Source organism: Poecile atricapillus, chromosome 6 (genome assembly GCF_030490865.1).
Source record: "Poecile atricapillus isolate bPoeAtr1 chromosome 6, bPoeAtr1.hap1, whole genome shotgun sequence".
NCBI classification, from domain to species: Eukaryota; Metazoa; Chordata; class Aves; order Passeriformes; family Paridae; genus Poecile; species Poecile atricapillus.
In genome coordinates this window covers 38079255-38099433 of record NC_081254.1, presented here as the reverse complement: position 1 = coordinate 38099433, position 20179 = coordinate 38079255, and the positions used below count along the sequence as shown (strand labels likewise).

Sequence of the window (20179 nt, the reverse complement as noted above, 5' to 3'; positions counted from 1 at the left end):
GCTGATGAACACCCTGAGCTGATAAACAAACACCCTGAGCTGATAAAAACACCCTGAGCTGATAAAAACACCCTGAGCTGATGAACACCCTGTCAGACAACCATCAGCAGCAGATTCATGGGAAACTCTCTCTGCCAGAGCTGTCCTTCAGTGTCACTGAGGAGAGACACGAGCTTTGTGACTGCGGGTCTGCATTTCCACCTCCCCTACACCACCAGCAAAATAGTCACCAAATGAAAATGGTGCCAATCTCACACGAAAAAAGCAACAGCCCTTAGATTTCGGAAGTTGAAAGAGTTTAGAGATTCACCCTGGAATATCAGTTGGACCTTTCAGTTCATCTGAGCTTCAGCAAACAGCATTAACCTTATCTACCATTTCCCTGCACCAAAGGCAGGACCAAAACAACACATCTCAAAGTCTGACTGTTGCAATGAAATTACAGTCAGGCAAGTGGAAGATAAATACAATTGTTATTAGATTGCCTGTGTGACCAGTGAACTTTCATGTGGTAACCAATTACATGGACAAGCTTTAATCCTTTTAGACCTGAGAACCAGCCAAAGCAGATCTGGCAGTTTCCAGAACAAATTGTCAGGAATTGTTGATAGGACATTTTCTTCCAGATGCCAGTTCTGAGAGAGAAAAACACAAACATGTTTTAAACCCAGAAAAAGAGGCTGGTATTCCTTGGCATGTAAAATATGTGAACACTGTAAGGGGTTCCACATTCTGTGGGAAGAACACGTGAAGGGCATTAAAGAATGCACAACTACATCAACTGCACATGGAAGTGATTTAGCCAAGGGTTTTTTTCTTAAAAAAAATAAAATCCAGGAATTAAAGACCATAGCTAAGAATCTGTGGGTTGCCCAGAGAAGCTGTGGCTGCCCCATCCCTGGAGGTGCCCAAGGAGGGGGGCTTGGAGCAAGCTGGGATAGGGGAAGGCAGCCCTGCCCAGGACAGGGATGGGATGAGCTTTGGTGTGCATCCAGCCCATCCTGTGGGCTCTGGGACAGGGATGGGATGAGCTTTGGTGTCCAGCCAGCCCATCCTGTGGGCTCTGGGACAGGGATGGGATGAGCTTTGGTGTCCAGCCAGCCCATCCTGTGGGCTCTGGGACAGGGATGGGATGAGCTTTGGTGTCCAGCCAGTCCATCCTGTGGGCTCTGGGACAGGGATGGGATGAGCTTTGGTGTCCAGCCAGTCCATTCTGTGGGCTCTGGGACAGGGATGGGATGAGCTTTGATGGGCAGCCAGTCCATCCTGTGGGCTCTGGGACAGGGATGGGATGAGCTTTGGTGTCCAGCCAGTCCATCCTGTGGGCTCTGGGACTGGGATGGGATGAGCTTTGGTGTCCAGCCAGCCCATCCTGTGGCTGTGAAACACTGAATACAAAGGTGCAAGCCTGGCACTGGAAAGCAGGGTCACAGCTGCTTGTCTGCTCCCTGACATCTGTCCCCTGTGCAGGGGAGGACACTTCACAGCCTCACTCAGGGCACACTTGGAGGTGTAAGAACCATCCCACAGCAAAGCAGACAGCTGAGGAAATCCATTTTTGGGGAATCAGTAAACATCTTGTTGGATGCCATGCATGTACAGCTGGAAACTGAACACCTCAGCCAGCCAGGGATGCTGTCCCTGCTGCTCCCACCTTGGCTCTCTGATCAATCCCCTCCTTCAGGAGCTGCTGACCTGCACGGGCTGCCCTGGCAGGAGCTGCTGTGTGTCAGAGCATGCTGGACCCTCCTGAAAGCTTCACAGGGAACCCTGGACTTCCTAAAAAACTCACTGTATTGTCCTGCAGTGCCAAATCAGGCTGCTGATTCACAGGATGTACAACTAAATTGCCCTAAATCTTCATGGGCTTTTAATTGTTGTTGTTGTTGTTGTTGGGGGCAGAAGCTCTTGAAGAATTCCCTTACCTGGACTGAGGGAAAGCACCTGTTCCTCAGCCTGGATGCATCTCTGCTTTGAACAGACAAATAGTTCAAATGGACAATAAGAACAGACAAAACAGATGTTACTAAATAGGCTATTACCTGATTTTAAGAGAAAGCAGATATGACTAGTCATTGTATCATGCTTTTCCTGGAATAGATTTTCTTTGAGGCTACTTAGGTAATTAAATCCTGGTTACAAGCAGTATTTGTGAACCAGAGTGCAACATTCATGGTGAATACAAATGGATCAATGGCAAGGAAGCGCTGGAAGAAGAATTGCTTTGTATTTGTTTGCCCAAAACAAAAATTACTTGAGGGTAATTTTATTTAAGGTTGCGTAAGAAAATACTTTAGGATTAAAAGCAATGCCATCATTCCATTAATTAAAGCAGGGATTATTTCAGCTAGTTTTGATCTCAGCATTGTGTTTAGAATTTTATAGCACAATAGTAATGGAGAAACAAGTTCACTGGCATTTCAGGGAGAGAAAGGAGATCGGGAAAGATCCATAACTTAGGTAAATCATCTTAAAACAGGACTTTCAGTGCTCCTTCTTCAAATCTGGCTGTCCAGTTCAAGCTCCTTACTGCCCGAGTTCTCTGCAGCATCAGCACAGTAACACAAAACCATTCCTTTAACATGGCACTGCCTAAGAAGATTTTATCCTAACGAGGCAGAAAGAAATAGTAGAGCAAAAGTCAATAAATACATCCCTCCATAGCTTCATTTGACTTTCAGCAAGCCAGAGTCACGAGCTCCAGTCCTAAAGCAGCAGCCAGAACGAAATGACTGAATTCTCAGAATGCATCTTATTAAACTGTAGCAGCATATGTCCCTAATTTCTTAGAAAAACATTTGCTTAATCTAAATAAATGAATGACACAAGGAGAAAAGCAGACATGAAAATGAAAAGAAAAACAACAACTTAAAGGAAGCAGAAGTCACCAAAAAATTAAAGGGCTGAATTGCTCAAATAGTGCCAGAAATAAAATCACTCTTTCACACAATTAGGCAAGAGAAAGCACTACAGCATAGAGAAAATTAATCAGGATACATATTTGATACTGCAAAAGGCTAAACCAAAACAAGCAACTGAAGGAGCTGCACTTACCTCAGCAGCGTGGGAGGCGGCAGTTTGGCAGGGGAGGCAGAACTTTTATCACACTTGGGTTTTGAGCACCTGCTGGAAAAGGCCCTGGAACGGCCCTGGAGCTGCTGCTGGCACCTGCAGGCTTGGCAGGAGCCTGGAGCTGCTCTGAGAGGTGCAAACCTGCCCCTGCCAGAACGTTCAAGCTCTGACTTCGAGCTGCAGGAGCTCTGCTCCTGGTCCTGTGGGCCACTGCAGGTGATCACAGAACCATGGAATGATTTGGGTTGGAGGGACCCCAAATCCCACCCATCCCACCCCAGCCATGGCAGGGACACCTTCCCCTGTCCCAGCTGCTCCAGCCCCAATGTCCAGCCTGGCCTTGGGCACTGCCAGGGATCCAGGGGCAGCCCCAGCTGCTCTGGGAATTCCATCCCAGGCAGGAATTCCTTGCCAAGATCCCAGCCCAATCTCCCCTTTCCCAGTGGAAGCCATTCCCTGGCTCCTGTCCCTCATCCCTTGTCCCCAGTCCCTCTCCAGCTCTCCCTGGAGCTTCTCCTCTCCAGGTGAGCCCCCCCAGCTGTCCCAGCCTGGCTCCAGAGGGGCTCCAGCCCTGGGAGATTGCCATTGCCCTGGCCCATGTACAGGGCTCTGTGCTCAGCCTGGCTGAACACAGCCCCTCTCTCCAGCCTGTCCAGGTCCCTCTGGCTTCCCTTCCCTTCCCTTCCCTTCCCTTCCCTTCCCTTCCCTTCCCTTCCCTTCCCTTCCCTTCCCTTCCCTTCCCTTCCCTTCCCTTCCCTTCCCTTCCCTTCCCTTCCCTTCCCTTCCCTTCCCTTCCCTTCCCTTCCCTTCCCTTCCCTTCCCTTCCCTTCCCTTCCCTTCCCTTCCCTTCCTTTCCCGGCCCCAGCAGAGCCCGGTGTCACTGCCAGCCCCACTGGCCCCGGCCCCTGGGTGTGTCCATCCTCCTGGGGTTGTGTGTCCATCCCCCTGGGTGTGTCCATCCCCCTGGGGTTGTGTGTCCATCCCCCTGGGTGTGTCCATCCCCCTGTGTGTGTCCATCCCCCTGGGGTTGTGTGTCCATCCCCCTGGGGTTGTGTGTCCATCCCCCTGGGGTTGTGTGTCCATCCTCCTGGGGTTGTGTGTCCATCCTCCTGGGGTTGTGTGTCAATCCCCCTGGGTGTGTCCATCCCCCTGGGGTTGTGTGTCCATCCTCCTGGGGTTGTGTGTCCATCCCCCTGGGGTTGTGTGTCCATCCCCCTGGGTGTGTCCATCCTCCTGGGGTTGTGTGTCCATCCCCCTGTGTGTGTCCATCCCCCTGGGGTTGTGTGTCCATCCCCCTGGGGTTGTGTGTCCATCCCCCTGGGGTTGTGTGTCCATCCTCCTGGGGTTGTGTGTCCATCCTCCTGGGGTTGTGTGTCAATCCCCCTGGGTGTGTCCATCCTCCTGGGTGTGTCCATCCCCCTGGGTGTGTCCACCCCCCTGGGGTTGTGTGTCCATCCCCCTGGGGTTGTGTGTCCATCCTCCTGGGTGTGTCCATCCTCCTGGGGTTGTGTGTCCATCCCCCTGGGGTTGTGTGTCCATCCTCCTGGGGTTGTGTGTCCATCCCCCTGGGGTTGTGTGTCCATCCTCCTGGGGTTGTGTGTCCATCCTCCTGGGTGTGTCCATCCCCCTGGGTGTGTCCATCCCCCTGGGGCTGTGTGTCCATCCCCCTGGGGTTGTGTGTCCATCCCCCTGGGGTTGTGTGTCCATCCTCCTGGGTGTGTCCATCCTCCTGGGGTTGTGTGTCCATCCTCCTGGGGTTGTGTGTCCATCCCCCTGGGGTTGTGTGTCCATCCTCCTGGGGTTGTGTGTCCATCCTCGCTGGGCACAGGGGCCTTGATCACAGCTCCTGGGGTGAGACCATCCAGCCAATTCCATCTCCACCGAGTGCCCCTGTCTTTGACACAATTTATTAGTTAACCGTGGTGCTGGTAAAACACTTTGAACAGCTGGCTCAGAGTCATTACTATTAGCATCTTTAAAAATAGAATTGGCAGTATTTACAGAGGCACTAATGATAGGAAAATATGTGAAATTTCCCTCTTATGTAATGTTTATTGAAAGAATTATGTGTTCTGTTAGAGGGGCTTTTAAAAATAAACATAGGCTTTTCTCTGTAGGCTTTCTTCTCGATGAAGAAGGCTTGTGAATTCTGGGAATCACAGTAATCTTCCTTTCATCATCTTAAACATGTTGCAATTAGAGCCATTATATTCAGGATAGGCCTTTTTAAGGAATTTAATATCATGGTATCTTGCCCCCCTTGTTTCTATGCCCAAATTAGGAGTTTCTCACAATATTTGCCTCCTTTGCAGTTTTGTGGTAATTGGTGGTATTTTTGTTTAGAAACCGCTTCATCAGCTCCCTGAGACCAGATAACCATGAAGAACATAATGCTGCCTCAGGCAGTTCTATTTCTATTTACACTGGTTTTATTCAGGATAACTTCACTGATACCAGGGAACCTGATCCTGATTCACAGCGCTGAAAGGAGAAAATTGTAATCATTTTGTGCCACCAGAAACACGACAGAATGGGAACTGTAATAGCTCCCAGTAGGGTACAGCATAACAAGGTAAACTTGTGCTGCTTAGTGGAAATGTGAGATTAACGGTAGAAGTTTCAATATTATCTTCAGTTTCCCTCGTACTAATTTTGACACGATATAAAATACTCAGCTCAAGATGCTCGGGAATGAGAACGATCAGTCATTCCTCAAAGAAGACTCATTCACTTGCAGAACTGAGGCATTTGAGAAAAGTGGGATGAAATCATAACTGATACAAATACTTTGATTAAAATTAAAATCCATGAATTTAATAAAGAATTTCTTTGGCTTTATGGTGTCTCCCAGTTAAATGAACGCAGATTGGCTTTGCCCACTGAATCTCAGTGGATTTTGATGATGGTTCTGACTGGACAGGGAGTGACTTTGGCTCAGCATATGCATTTCTGTAAGACTGGAGATGATTTCATGGCATGAAGTGAAAGAAAACTCTTGGAATGTGTGAACGCACAGCAGCGAAGTGGATGGGCAGAGATGAACTCTCCCCAAGGCCCTGGTGTGGCAGCGCCCTTTGCCAGGCTGTGCCCTCAGCCAGGTGAAGCCCTGGGTGCAGCTGCCCTGCAGGGCTGTGCCAGCACCAGATCAGCGGCCACACTGCCCTGGCCAGCACCTTCCAGAACCTTCCAGAACATTCCAGAACCTTCTAGAACCTTCCAGCACCTTCCAGCACATCCCAGAACCTTCCAGCAGCCCCCAGCCCCAGGATCCCAGCTTGGAGCCCCTGCAGGGCTGTGCCAGCGCCAGCTCAGCGGCCACACTGCCCTGGCCAGCACCTTCCAGAACCTTCCAGAACATTCCAGAACCTTCTAGAACCTTCCAGAACCCCCCCAGCACTTCCCAGCACCTTCCAGAACCTTCCAGCCCTTTCCAGCACCAGGATCACAGCCTGGAGCCCCTGCAGGGCTGCCCCAGAGCCTGATCAGTGGCCACACTGCCCTGGCCAGCGCCTTCCAGCACCTTCCAGAACATTCCAGCACCTTCCAGCACATCCCAGCACCTTCCAGCACCTTCCAGCAGCCCCCAGCCCCAGGATCCCAGGCTGGAGCCCCTGCAGGGCCGCTCCCAGCACACCTGGCACGGGCAGTGCCCTCGGGCAGCCGGGCTGGGCGCTGCTCTCTGCCCACCACAGCAGCTCTGCTTTCCCCGAGGTTTTCTCCTGCTTTCCCTGGGAGGAGCAGAACCTTCTCGCAGCTTATTTGTCTTTTGTGATCTAAGCAAAACATCCGATCACAGCTGCCAGGACTGACAGACACACACAGAGGATCCCCAGCACTTCCACTGGTGAAATGCCTGATTGTCTCTTCATAAAATACAAACCACTAAAACAAGACTGGGGAACAAAGAGGAGAAACTGAAAAAAAGGAGTAATGAAGTGTCAGTGTTCTCAAGGACCGCCTGTTGCCAGTGACCCCTTTGGCCACCCCAACTGCAGGTCTGTCCCTTAGGGGTGCAGTCAGAGCTACAGCCAAAGATGTTTGAGGAATAAATTACTGGGAAAGTCAGCTTTTATTTAAACTCCCTCATTTCAAACACAAAGTGGTTCTCTGTTTCCCTGGAGACCGGGATATGTAAGAAGGCAGAATTTTCTCTCCATTTCTCTTCCCTACACTGGACCACTGTAGAGCAGGTTTTGGATTTTCCTTTTTCCTGGCATTAATGATGACTTGTCATTTTCCTCAGGTGACTGGAGCTGTGCCATTGGGGTGGGTGACCTGTGCTGAGACTTCCGACATGCCAGTGCTGCTGAGGGACCGACATCTTTCACTGCATGTTCCTCACTGGGTTTAAAATCAGTGTCAGACACGAGTGCCCAGTGAACACAAAGGGAGCCACTTTCCAAGTTCTTGAAGTAGAAAATGAATACAATTAAAATGAATATAATTCTGCTATAACGGAGCACTAAAAAAAAAAACCAAACAAGCAACAGAAAACTTACAAGATCTTTTATTTGTCTTCTACTCAACACCTGTTTAGGAAGGTAAAAGCACTTAATATGCTGCTCAATGAAGAATAAATTGAACAAACCCTGTGTTGCACTGCCTGCCTCTGCACTGGGAAAGGAATTAGGAGATGGAGTGGAATGAAACCTTTCTCTGGCATGAGGACAAACACATCCTTATGTCCCAATCCTTTTCCTATACTGCATCTTGAAAATTTATTGGGAAAAGACTTTGTGCTCTGGATTTCATTGTCCAAATATTAGTGGAGAATGAGAAAGAAATGACAACTGACTGAAGCTGTTTGATGGCAGCTTTCATACTTTTCCTACAGAATGTAAAGGCAGGAGAAAGGAAGGAGGAAAGCTGATAGCTCAGAGATTCACAGTGTATTTAAACACCAACCTATACCTAAACAAAGCTAAAATTACTGTCTTGTATAAAAGTGTTCTTTTTATTTGAGAGCAAATTCTTTCTGATTTTTCAAAGAAGTATTCTTTGAGAACTATTCTTTGCCTTTGGAAAACTATTCTTAAATGATACCCTTCCATTGTAATCCTTTTACAACTTCCAGGCTCTTTGAAATAATGACTGCCTGCTCGCACACATTCTGCGAGGAGCACAATAACTGACGTATCCATTTCAAAACATGCTGGGAAAGAAAACAGCATCAATTTAAAATGAAAACTTGGGAAACAGCATCTCAAGAACCATGAAAGTACTGCTGGTGTAACAGCTGTGGTCTACTGGCTCAAGGGCTCTCTTGCCCTGACGTTTGTGGTGTGGTCTGCTGGCACCGAGTTATTTCTGAGAGATGCTTTTCACCAGCCATTGACGAGACATTCCAGTTCAGCAAGCCACGAAAACCCAAGTCAGGAGCATGTTCCAGCTCAACATTCTCATGAGCTTTAGCAAGAGCAGGTGCTGTGGCAGGACTGGGGATCAGTGCAGGCTGGGGGATGAGCAGGTCGAGAGCAGCCCTGCAGAAGAGCCTGGGGTGCTGGTGGGTGAGGGCTGGCCATGCCCCAGCTCAGGAACCAGAGCATCCCCTGTGCTGGGCTGATCCCCCAGCCTGGGCAGCAGGGGAGGGGGGGATTCTGCCCCGCTCAGGGGAGACCCCACCTGCAGCCTCCAGCCCTGGGGACAGCAGCACATCGGCCTTTCGGAGCAAGGTCAGAGGAGGCCATGGAGAGGGTTTGAGGGACGGAGCACCCGTCCCATGAGGAAAGGCTGAGAGAGTTTGGACTGGCCAGCATGGAAAATAAAAAGCTTTGTGGCGACCTTATGGTGCCGTTCCGGTGCCTGGAGGGGCCTCGGAGAAGGATGGAGAGACTCTGTTTAGAAGTGCCTGCAGTGACAGGACAAGGGGAATGGCTTCTGGTGGCCGCCGATAGCGGGAGCGAGCCCTGGGGCCCGGAGCGAGAGGAGCGGTGTGAGCGCACAGAGCCGGGACAAGGCTGGGCTGCAGCGGGGAGCTCCGGGCCCCGGGAGACACACAACGGAGCGGGGCAGGGCCGGGACACCGGGCAGGGGGGGACACCGGGCAGGGCCGGGACACCGGGCAGGGGGGGACACCGGGCAGGGCCGGGACACCGGGCAGGAGGGGACACCGGGCCAGCCGGGACACCGGACAGGAGGGGACACCGGGCAGGGCCGGGACACCGGGCAGGGGGGGACACCGGGCAGGGCCGGGACACCGGGCAGGAGGGGACACCGGGCCAGCCGGGACACCGGGCAGGAGGGGACACCGGGCAGGGGGGGACACCGGGCAGGGGGGAACACCGGGCAGGGGGGGACACCGGGCAGGGCCGGGACACCGGGCAGGAGGAGACACCGGGCAGGGGGGGACACCGGGCAGGGGGGGACACCGGGCCAGCCGGGACACCGGGCAGGGGAGAACACCGGGCAGGAGGGGACACCGGGCAGGGGGGGACACCGGGCAGGGCCGGGACACCGGGCAGGGGGGAACACCGGGCAGGGGGGGACACCGGGCAGGGGGGGACACCGGGCCAGCCGGGACACAGGGCAGGGGGGGACACCGGGCAGGAGGGGACACCGGGCAGGGGGGGACACCGGGCCGGGCGGGGCTCAGCGCGGGGAGCTGCGGGGCCCGCACGGCTCCCCCCGGCCCGGAGCGCCGCCCTCGGCACGGCCCGGCCGCAGCTCAGTGCCCGGGGGATGCGGGCGGAGCTGGGAGGTGCATCCCGGCCCGCCCCGCTCTCGGCCCCGGTCCCGCTCCACCCGCTGTCCGCATCCCCCGGCTCCCGGCCCCGGCCCCGCTCCGCTCACCCCGCCCCGCCCGCATCCCGCATCCCCGGCTCCGCTCCGCCCCACTGTCCGCATCCCCCGGCCCCACTCCCGGCCCCGCCCGCATCCCCCGGCCCCGCTCCACCCCACTGCCCGCATCCCCCGGCTCCCGGCCCCCCTCCGCTCACCCCGCCCCGCCCGCATCCCGAATCCCCGGCCCCGCTCCCGGCCCCGCTCCGTCCCACTGCCCGCATCCCCCGGCCCCGCCCGGATCCCCGGCCCCGCTCCCGGCCCCGCTCCGCCCCACTGCCCGCATCCCCCGGCCCTGCCCGGATCCCCGGCCCCGCTCCCGGCCCCGCTCCGCCCCACTGCCCGCATCCCCCGGCCCCGCCCGGATCCCCGGCCCCGCTCCCGGCCCCGCCCGCATCCCCGGGCCGCTCGCTCCCGCCCCGCTGTCCCCGCCCCGCCGCGCTGTGGCCGCCGCGGGCAGCGGGCGGAGGCGGCGGTGCCGGGCTCTGCCATGCGGGCGGGCGGCACCGGGGCGCGGGGCGGCTGAGGGCGGCGGCGGGGCCGGCCCCGGGAGCCCCGGGAGCCGCGGGAGCCGCGGGAGCCGCGGGAGCCGCGGGAGCCGCGGGAGCCGCGGGAGCCGCCGGGCCGGCGGGAGAGGCCGCAGGGCATGCCAGCCGCCTGCCCCGATGTTTCACTGGAGCAAGTGGAAGAAGAGGATGGGAGCGAGCGCCTCCTCCTCCAAGAGACCCGTCTTCGACGAGCGGGAGGACGGTGAGTGCGGACCGAGATGCTCCGGGGTGCCCGCCCTGCCCTGGGATGCTCTGCCGTGCCCTGCCCAGCCCGGGATGGCCAGCTCTGGGGCACTCTGCCCTGCTCTGCCCTGCTCTGCCCTGCCCAGCCCGGGATGGCCAGCTCCGGGGCACTCTGCCCTGCCCAGCCCGGGATGGCCAGCTCCGGGGCACTCTGCCCTGCCCAGCCCGGGATGGCCAGCTCCGGGGTGCTCTGCCCTGCCCTGCTTTGCCCAGGCGGTGCAGTTGCCGCGGTGCCCATCCCGAGGTGCCCAGCCCGGGGTGCCCATCCCAGGTACCCAGCCCGGGGTGCCCATTCCGGGGTGCCCATCCCGGGGTTCCCAGCCCGGGGTTCCCAGCCCGGGGTGCCCATTCCGGGGTGCCCATTCCGGGGTGCCCATCCCGGGGTGCCCATTCCGGGGTGCCCATCCCGGGGTGCCCATTCCGGGGTGCCCATCCCAGGTACCCATCCCGGGGTGCCCATCCCGGGGTTCCCAGCTGCCCTGGCCGGCACTGGGGTCCCAGCGGTGGCTGCGGGCGGGGGTCGTGTCCAGGTGCGGGGTCCGGCCGGGCGCTGCCTCCCCGCAGGACGCAGGGACTCTGCCCACGGACACCCCACGGACACCCCACGGACACCCCACGGACACGGGGCGTTAAAGCAAGGGGGGCTGAGAAGGGGGGCCGAGGGGACAGCTCTGCAGAGAAGTTTCGGTCTGTGCACGGACAGCCCCGCCTGTACCAAGGAACACCCAGCACATCAACACCCAAGCGCTGCTGTCCGTGCAGAAAGCTGCTTTGGGGTTATTCCTAAAATACAAGCTGGGTTTTTTTTTAGAAATACACCGTGAAATACCACAGTTGCGTTAGAGATCTCGGGTGCAGGGTGAAATTTCAGAGGAGCAAAGGAAGGAAACTTTGACAGTGGGTGGGGGAAGAGTCAGGAGAGCCATCGGGGCAGTCCTGGATGCTGCGTTGGCCCTGTGGCACCAACCAAGCACACTCAAAATTCCCTGTGTGGGGCTGCCGGAATTTTGCAGTGGATAAAGCTGGAGTTGGATGTGTTAGAGTTGGAGTGCGGGGTCGGGGTCTGCTGGAATTCCCTCGGTGAAGGGACCTCACCTGTCTGTGCTGCTCTGGCAGCTGACAGGGGTTAAATCAGGCAAACTTTTCTTGGTACAAGAGCTGGTTTATTTCTCCAACATGTTTTTATTAGCAGTTCACACTGAGCAAGCCTAGTAAAGACACTTAAATCGGAGGCTTTGCTGCAATTTCATTTTGAAAGCAAAATTTCTTTCTGAGAGGCTTTTAATTCTTCCCTGAGCCTGTGTGCAACCAAACCAGGGCGAGTGAGCTCTGGCTGCTGACAGGAGCCTGGGAACACCTCTTCAGGTACTTTCAAGCAGCACTTTTGCTATGTCCTAATTATTGGCACATTGCTTCCTTGATATCTCCTGCTTTTCCATAATTCCTTGTTAGAGTGTGCTCAGAGCAACTACAGTGTTGTTCCAGTGAACTCATATTTACTGTCATGGCACGGTTGCTATGGTGATCTCTTAAGACATCCCAATAACTTCCTTAGATAAAGCAGCCAGTTGATACTTGGGTTTGTGTGTGACATAATGTGGAAGAGTTACTAGTGACAACAATTTAATGAGAAAGCAATTAAAAATACAAGAAGGAAAAGACTGTTTGGTATGTGAAATTTTGCCCACATGTGGTTCCTTGTGATGGATGTCTGCACAAGGATGAGCCTGACTGCTGAAATCCAGCAGATAATCCCCATTAATTTTGTCAGGGTGTACATAAATAGAAGGTTAACGTTTTTTGTAGTCAATAGTAACACAAGTAGTATTTTCCCTCAGATAAAGCCGACTTGGAATCGTTGCAGACCTTACAGTCTTTGTCCCTGACTTCCTGGGGGATGGTTTTGGGACTTCACTGGTTCCTGTCACACAGCTATGGCTGAGCCAGCGCATGGGGGATGTCCTGGGGGTGAGCAGTGATGTGTTTGCTCTCTCTTGGTGTAAAACTCCTGGCTCCAGGGGGTATCCACTGTTTACTCCTCCATTAAGAACTGCTGTTTCTCCTCAGCCTGTCCAGCCCCAGCTGCTATTGGATCTCCTCTGTGTAAATGCAGGAGCTCCTGTGTCACATCCCCTCTCTTGGAGGGTCACAGCAGCTTGTCCTCAGTGGGACGTGTGGGTTGAGCTCTCTGAGCCTGTGATTCCAAGGGTAAACTTGGTATTCCAGAGTGTATCCTAAAGAGCTTCTCTCAACCCTCTCCAGTTCTTCAGCATCTTTTCTGTCAGTGCTGGGGCTGGGCTGTTCTTTGGCAGAGCTGGAAGCTGGTGCTGGTTCAGCTGCGGTGTGGGGCTGGCTCCTGGTCCAGCCAGGGCAGTGTGGGGCTGAGCTCTGGGGAGCCATGCCCAAGGGACAGCTGTGCTGCTCCCTCCTTGCTTCCCTTCCTGGGTGCCCCATCCCCAGTTTCCCCCGTGGCTGTGGAGCCAGGAGCAGGCCAGGTGTGCCAGGTGCCAGCACATCCATCCCCTGGGTGCCCTGCCTGGCTGCAGTGTGTGCACTGTGCTGCTCCCTGCTTGCACACACAGCCTGCAGGACATCTCTGGGCATCTCCAAACTGGGGGTCAACTAAGAGGAGAGCTGGGAAAGAACAGTGCCTGTGTGCTTCCAGGGAGCCCTGGGGTAGGGGAGATGGGTTTCTCTGGCTGTGGTAGCTGCTCCAGCTGGTTCCAGTCCCACAGAAAGCCTGGCAAGCTGCACATCCATCAGCTGGGAGCGAGCTCCAGCCTGGCTACATGGACACACTGCCCAGGGATGCGCTTCTGAGAGCTCGGTTTTGGTGAGGTGCATTGTACCCTGTACTCTGTTCATGAACAGAAGTTCATGAATGGAGGGGGAGGAGGAAAAACAAAGTAAGGGGAAAAGTATGGGAAGAAGAAAACAAGGCAAAAGAACAGAAGGGCTGCAGGGTGGAGCACTCGGAGTTATGGAGCACTGGGGTAAGGTGGGCTCAGTGAGCTGAAGTGAATTGCAGTGGGTTCTGCATTAGCACCGTGGGCTGTTTTCCATCAGGAAAAACACACCCTTGTCTGCAGTGACTTTTCAGGGTTTCTTATTTATACCTGAAAGGGTCTTTTAACAACTCCTCACTCTAGAAGTGGATTTGTTCTCCAGCCCTGCAGAAGGGTGGTCACTGCCTGTCTGCTGGCTGAGACGTGTGTCTGTGCAGGGCACGGGGCACTGGGGTGTCTCACAGAATCATTTGGGTTGGAAAAAGCCTCCAGGGTCATCAAATCCAAGCTGTGCCCACCAGGGGATCCCCACCATGTCCCCAGCCCAGAGCCCTGAGTGCCACCTCCAGCAATTCCTGGGACACCTCCAGGGATGGGCACTGAACCCTCCCTGGGCACTGCCAAGGCCTGAGCTCCCTTTCCATGGGGAAATTCCTGCTGCTGTCCCCCCTGAGCCTGCCCTGGGCATCCTGAGCCTGTTCCCTCTCCTCCTGTCCCTGTTCCTGGGAGCAGATCCCAAATCCCCCCGGCTGTCCCCTCCTGCCAGGGAGTTGGAGAGTGAGAGGAGGCACAGAGGTCATGAGGCTTGTTTGTCATTTGGGCAGGAATTTTGCTGTCATTCTGGGAAACAGCCAAGCAAGTTTTATTGACATCTCCCTCCTTTAAAAAAAATAATAAAAATTTAAGATTTATTTTTTATACCAAGTGATGAAAACCTGTCAGTGAAGCCAGTGGGAATGTTTCAACCCAAATATCTAAAAAATGCTTAGAGAGTTGTTGGACTTGGGCACCGGGGCTGAGCAGGAGGAAACACAGGGCACACTTAGTGCTATTAGCATTGCCCACAGTTGTGTTACATGAGAGAGGGGGGAAACCACAGCATGATTTATCTCTCTATGAAATTATGTCTGAAGAGGGATTTCAAGAGTGCATTTTGGATGTGGTTTCTCCTGAATCAAAGTGGTTTACTAAAAAAACTGTGTGTAAATATACATGAGAATCTGTGAAGCCATCTGCTGCTTTTTGCTTTGCTGTGCCTCCCCTCGCTGACACGAGGTGAGTGGTCCAGGGCTCCTGTCCGTGTCCTGATGCTGAATTAGTTTTTCTGCTGATGTACAAGGCTTTAATGGTGCAGCCCAGTGACTTCCATCATCATTTAGTATTTAGTCTCAATCACTTTTCCCACCCATCCCTTTTTTGATTCTGCCACAATGCAGATGGTGTTTTGTAAGGGGGTCAGGTGCAGGCGCCTGTGTTTATCCTACTTGCACCAAAATCAACTTTTAAAGCCAAGTTTCCCGTTCTCTAGCTCATGGTGAGGTGTCCCAGGGGAGCAGCCTGTGTGTGCTCAGGGTCAGCCGGGTCAGGAGGAGCGCCCGTGGGTGTCAGTGCCCGTGTCACAGCCCTGGTGGCACTGGGAGGGGGCACCAGGCTGGGGCTGGGGGCTGAGACGGGGCTGCAGGGGGGCAGCAGCGTTTGGGGGCGTGCAGGGTGGGAGGGAGCCGTGGTCACCGTGCCCCGTGGCCGTGGGTATTGCTGGATGTGGGGCTGAGAGGGCTCCGGGAGCCCCTGGGAGCTGCCGAGCGGAGGAGCCGCAGGGTGAGACGCGGCTGTGGGAGCGCAGGCAGCCCTGGCCAGGCCAGGTTCAGCTTCCACGCTCTGCACACTGCTGGCCGAAATGTTCCCTTGGCAGAGGAGCAGCTCCGGGAACACGCGGGGACCCTGCAGCCTCCCCTGCTCCTCACCCGAGGCACCGGCCCAGGAAACGGGCCAGAAGCCGCTTAAAACAATCACCATTTTCATCTGAGGCTGTGTGCTGCAGCCGTGGGGCCACACACCGGGAGCGAGAGCCCCAGGCGGGGTGGACACGGCCGGGGACCATGCCCGGGCTGGTCCCGGTGCCCCCGCATCCTGCAGCCGCCCCTCGGAGCCTGTCCTGGCCGGGGGAGATGCCCGGGCTGGTCCCGGTGATCCCGGATCCTGCAGCCGCCTGCTCGGAGCCTGTCCTGGCTGGGGACCATGCCCGGGCTGGTCCCGGTGATCCCGATCCTGCAGCCGCCCCTCGGAGCCTGTCCCGGCCGGGGGAGATGCCCGGGCTGGTCCCGGTGATCCCGATCCTGCAGCCGCCCCTCGGAGCCTGTCCCGGCCGGGGGAGATGCCCGGGCTGGTCCCGGTGATCCTGCAGCCGCCCCTCGGAGCCTGTCCTGGCTGGGGACCATGCCCGGGCTGGTCCCGGTGATCCCGATCCTGCAGCCGCCCCTCGGAGCCTGTCCTGGCCGGGGGAGATGCCCGGGCTGGTCCCGGTGATCCCGATCCTGCAGCCGCCCCTCGGAGCCTGTCCTGGCTGGGGACCATGCCCGGGCTGGTCCCGGTGTCCCCGCAGCCTGCAGCCGCCTGCTCGGAGCCTGTCCCGGCCGGGGGAGATGCCCGGGCTGGTCCCGGTGATCCCGGATCCTGCAGCCGCCCCTCGGAGCCTGTCCTGGCTGGGGGAGATGCCCGGGCTGGTCCCGGTGATCCCGGATCCTGCAGCCGCCCCTCGGAGCCTGCCCTGGCTGGGGGAGATGCCCGGGCTGGTCCCGGTGATCCCGATCCTGCAGCCGCCCCTCGGAGCCTGTCCTGGCCGGGCGCTGCTGGAGCAGCTTCGGGCAGCTCCCGGAGCCCTTGTGTTCATCCCGGGGAGCTCCGGCCTTCGCTCCTCGCAGACTGGCAAACTGTTTGTGCTCCTGATTTTACTCCTCTGTTCCGTGGCAGTGAGATGCCCAACATTCTCCACGGCTCTCAGCAGTAGTTTTTCAGCTTGGAATTCTTCCCTGTAACTTTCTGTTCCAGGGGTTGGAACCTTCAGGGAAACGAGGGCTGCTGCCAGACAGTCGGAGCTTCAGGGCAACAGGGACATGGAAGGATGGGGAGCAAAGCCTGACCCCTCTTGTTCTGTGTCCTTCACCCGTGGGGAGACCCAAACCCTTCTGGCCAGCTTTGTGACAGGGCTGGGGACATCCTGCTGTGCTGGATGTGGGACCTGGAAGATGGATCCAAGGATCAGGAAAGGTTTCTCTCTCTCTCCTGAAGTGGTCAGTGCTATAAGCCATGTGCTGATGTCGGGGCAGCCAGCATGGCCTGGCTGTGTCCCCTGTCCCTGTGTCCCTGGGCTGTCCCTGAGCATCGTCTCTGCTCCTCCTGCCTCGGCTGCTCCTCGCAGAGCCCGACTCTGTCACCTCAGCTGGGCAGGGCTTGCAAGCCCCGAGCAGGAAACGTTGCCCTTCTATTGGAAATCTATTCTTTAGTGCCCAGTCAGGCAGTGGTAAAATCCCAAATACTACTTATTTGGGGTCAGATTCCGATGTGTTAAACTTCCATGCTCTGCACACTGCTGACTGAAGTGTTCCCTGCTCAGACTACAAGGAGAGCTTTTCCCATAGCCTGACTTTCATGGCTGTGGGTTGGGAGCACAGATGCCTTCCCTGATATTTAAACACAAGGGAAAAAAGCCTTTCTGTATTATCAAAGTGGTAGTTAAGTAAGTAAGCGGGGGGAGGAGGGAGTGGGAATTGCAAGGAGGTGTCAGCAAAGCTGTGTTTAGCATCGTCAGCGGGGCTTTGTTCCGGCTGCCCCCGGATCTGGGATGTTTTGCCTGTGCTTTGCCCAGGGACTCGCTCCCTCCGTGGGCTCTGTCCCCGGCAGAGCCACTGCCCCTCATTCCCTCCAAGGATGGAAAGCTTCTCTAGGCGTGAAGCTTTGCAGTGTGCCATGTAACGCAGAAATAGGTGAAATCCTGGGAATTGGGCAGTTCCAGGTCCTGGAGGTGTGTGGTACCCTGGCAGTACAGGGTTGCTGGCCCTGAGCTGGTTAATGACTGTGCTGTCCCTCTCCAAGGCTGGCTGCGCTCCCTTGGCAGCGGTGCTGGCTGGAGGCTGAAGAAAAGCCATTCTCGAGGGGCTCGTGTGTCTGTGGGAGATCTGAGGAGATCGGGGTGAAATGAGCCCTCAGGGCAGCTGAGACTGTTCACATGGAGCTGGAGAAACAAAAAAATAAACAAACACAACAGCAATCTGAGGGACATTTGATGGATAGGGAGGGACAAGGACAATCAAGAAAAAGTCACTGGAAGTACCATTCAAGTGAAATATTAACTCAGATTAATACTTGGTGTATTCTGTGGAGGCCACAGTCCTCATGGCTAGCTTGGCATGGGCTTCCTGTGGTTTGGGAATAACATGCAGGAGCACGTTGCTGGGGATCTGCCCACCTTCCTCCCACGTCCCCAGGGCTGGCACGGTGACCTTCCTGGGGCTGGCACTCCTGGAGGAGCTGTCTGGGGTACATGTCCTGGCACACGGAGCTGATGGGCGCTTCTAGGGAGCAGCAGGGGCAGCTGCGGGCGGGAGAGCTGTGCTGGCAGTGCTGTGGAGGAGGCACAAGGTCATTCCACCTCCTGGAATGTCAGTGAGCGGCCCTTGACAAGGAAAACCTCCCCAGAAATGAAAGAAGTTGCTCCTTTTGCAGTTTGGTTCTTTCACCATCTCAGACTGGGGTGCTGAAGCAGCTGGCTGGGTTCTCGGTGTGTCGCATTAGGGGAGGAGGGGTGTGGAGCTGCTGTGTGCCCACGCAGGGCTGGGGAGAGCCTGCCTTCCCTTCTAAATATTGCTTTATTTCTTGTGGGAATGCCTGAAATGGAGCGTTGCTCACCCACAGTGGTGTTGTGCCCTGGGTCAGGGCTTGGCTTTCCCCTCTGTGTGGACACAGGTGAGTCTCTGTGAGCGTGGCTCCTCTGGACTCGGCCCGGGGCTGATGCTGAGCCCGTTGGTGGCAGCCTGGGATGTACAAGCAGCTCTGACTTTTGCCACTCTTCCCAGCAGAGCTGCTCTCCAGCTGGGAGGGCACGGTCCCTCTGCAGGCTGTGCAGCCTCTGGTGCCCGTGGGGGCTGTGAAAGCACAGTTTGCACACCCGGCTGCCCGTCCTGTCCCGAGCCACCCCCTGGGCCATCGCCACCAGCTTCCTGTGCTGCTGTGTGGCCACAAGCGCCAGAGGCAGCACGGGGAGCCGTGGGGGGCTGGCAGGAGGGCTGTCCCTCCCAGATGTGTGCCAGCTGTGTGCCAGATGTGTGCCAGCACCTGCACAGCTGTGTGCCAGGGAGGGGATCCGCGCTGGCTGGGCCCTGCCTTGGCACCCGGCTGCTGAAGAACGGTGTCGGGACAGCCTGAGAGCCCCTCAGCCTCTCTGCACAAGAGAAGATAAATGTCAGTGTCCTCTTTCCCTCTCTCACTGTTCTTCAGGAATGAAATTGCTTTCGGTGACAGTTATGGAAAATTTAAAGTGCTTCGGATGTGTGGGAACAGCCGTCTCTGAGCACTGCCAGGCAATGAGGTGTGACAGTGTGACAGAGTGTGAGTGTTGATGTGTTCATTTACATCTCAGGTGGAGTTCAGGGCTCTCCCAGCACCTGGGAGTGCTGAGGAGATGCAGGCACTGAAGGATGTTCAGAATGACGTGGCTTGCTGGTTTCCTGTGCCCATGAATCCTTACAGGCTGATAGTTAGCCCTGCTGTGTAATTAAATTAAATTAAATTGAACTGCAATGTAATGTCTTTATAGCTTTGCTGATGTTTCTGGAAGCTGATAAATTTCATTTATTCTTCCAGAAAATACCTTTATTTGGTTCTAGTGGCTCCAGCAGAGAACTCCTGAGGCTGATGATGCTCGAGTGACTTTCAGGGTAACCTGCAAAGGGCTGTCCCAACACAGAGTTACCTTATTGTCCAAGGTTTGCATTTGGTTATGGCTGAGCTGTCCGAAGATACAAGCAATATTTTGTATTTACACGGGTAATATGTGCATTGGAGCACTGGAGAAAGTGTCAGGAGTAGCTGTGGAGCAGAGTGGGGAGGGCAGGAGTGAGGCTGTGGAAGCACTGCAGGCACTGCTGTGTTCCTTTGGGTCTCCCATTCCTGCCTGAGCTGTCTTTGCCCAGGAAAAAAATATTTCTTTCTCCTTTTCTTTATTTCTCCCAACCATAACCCCCTCCTCTCCTCTGACAAGAAAAATGCACAACTCAACAAAATTTGCCATCACTGCTGAAAATACTGGGGTGTGATTTATGTCCTGGGATTTTAGAGGGATCACATGGTGGCAAAAGGCCACCATATGAGTAATTCAGATATCCAGGGTGGGGAAAAAAGCACAAAGGAACAGGGAAACTTGGTAGAAACTGGGAAGGAATTTAGGTTGAGAATAACCTGTTGGAGTGTTTAGGAATCCAAGAGACAAGACCCTGCCCAGCATCAGCAGTGAATAGCGTTGGGGTGTAGGTGGGACAGTCAGCAAAAGGCACACGCTGGTTCCTTGCAGGATTCCTGTATTTTTAATACTGGTGTCTGACAAAGGTCAGACAGGTGAGCTGAACAGGGCTTGGGCTAAAGCTCAGGTTCCTCCTCGGAGCAGGTAGTTCTTGTGAGGATTTGGAGAGACATTTATGGGTGAGGGTGACTCTCTGGAGCTGGCTGGACACAGCTTTACCCCCAGGGCTCAGTGTGTTT

At 55.6% G+C, this 20179-nt stretch overlaps 1 protein-coding gene across 3 annotated transcripts in view; it reads left to right on the top strand.

Moving 5' to 3' along the window:
- Window positions 1-10290: 10290 nt before the first annotated feature.
- STK32C (serine/threonine kinase 32C) overlaps window positions 10291-20179 on the top strand; it is a 72736-nt gene continuing 62847 nt past the window's right edge. The window contains exons 1-2 of one of the 3 annotated variants that reach the window (XM_058841917.1): window positions 10350-10404; window positions 10441-10599. In XM_058841917.1, coding sequence (XP_058697900.1) covers window positions 10515-10599 — 85 coding nt within the window. In that variant the 5' untranslated portion in view covers window positions 10350-10404; window positions 10441-10514. Of the gene's footprint in view, window positions 10600-20179 lie in introns of all 3 variants that reach the window. The other 2 variants (XM_058841919.1, XM_058841918.1) reach the window with 2 other exon arrangements.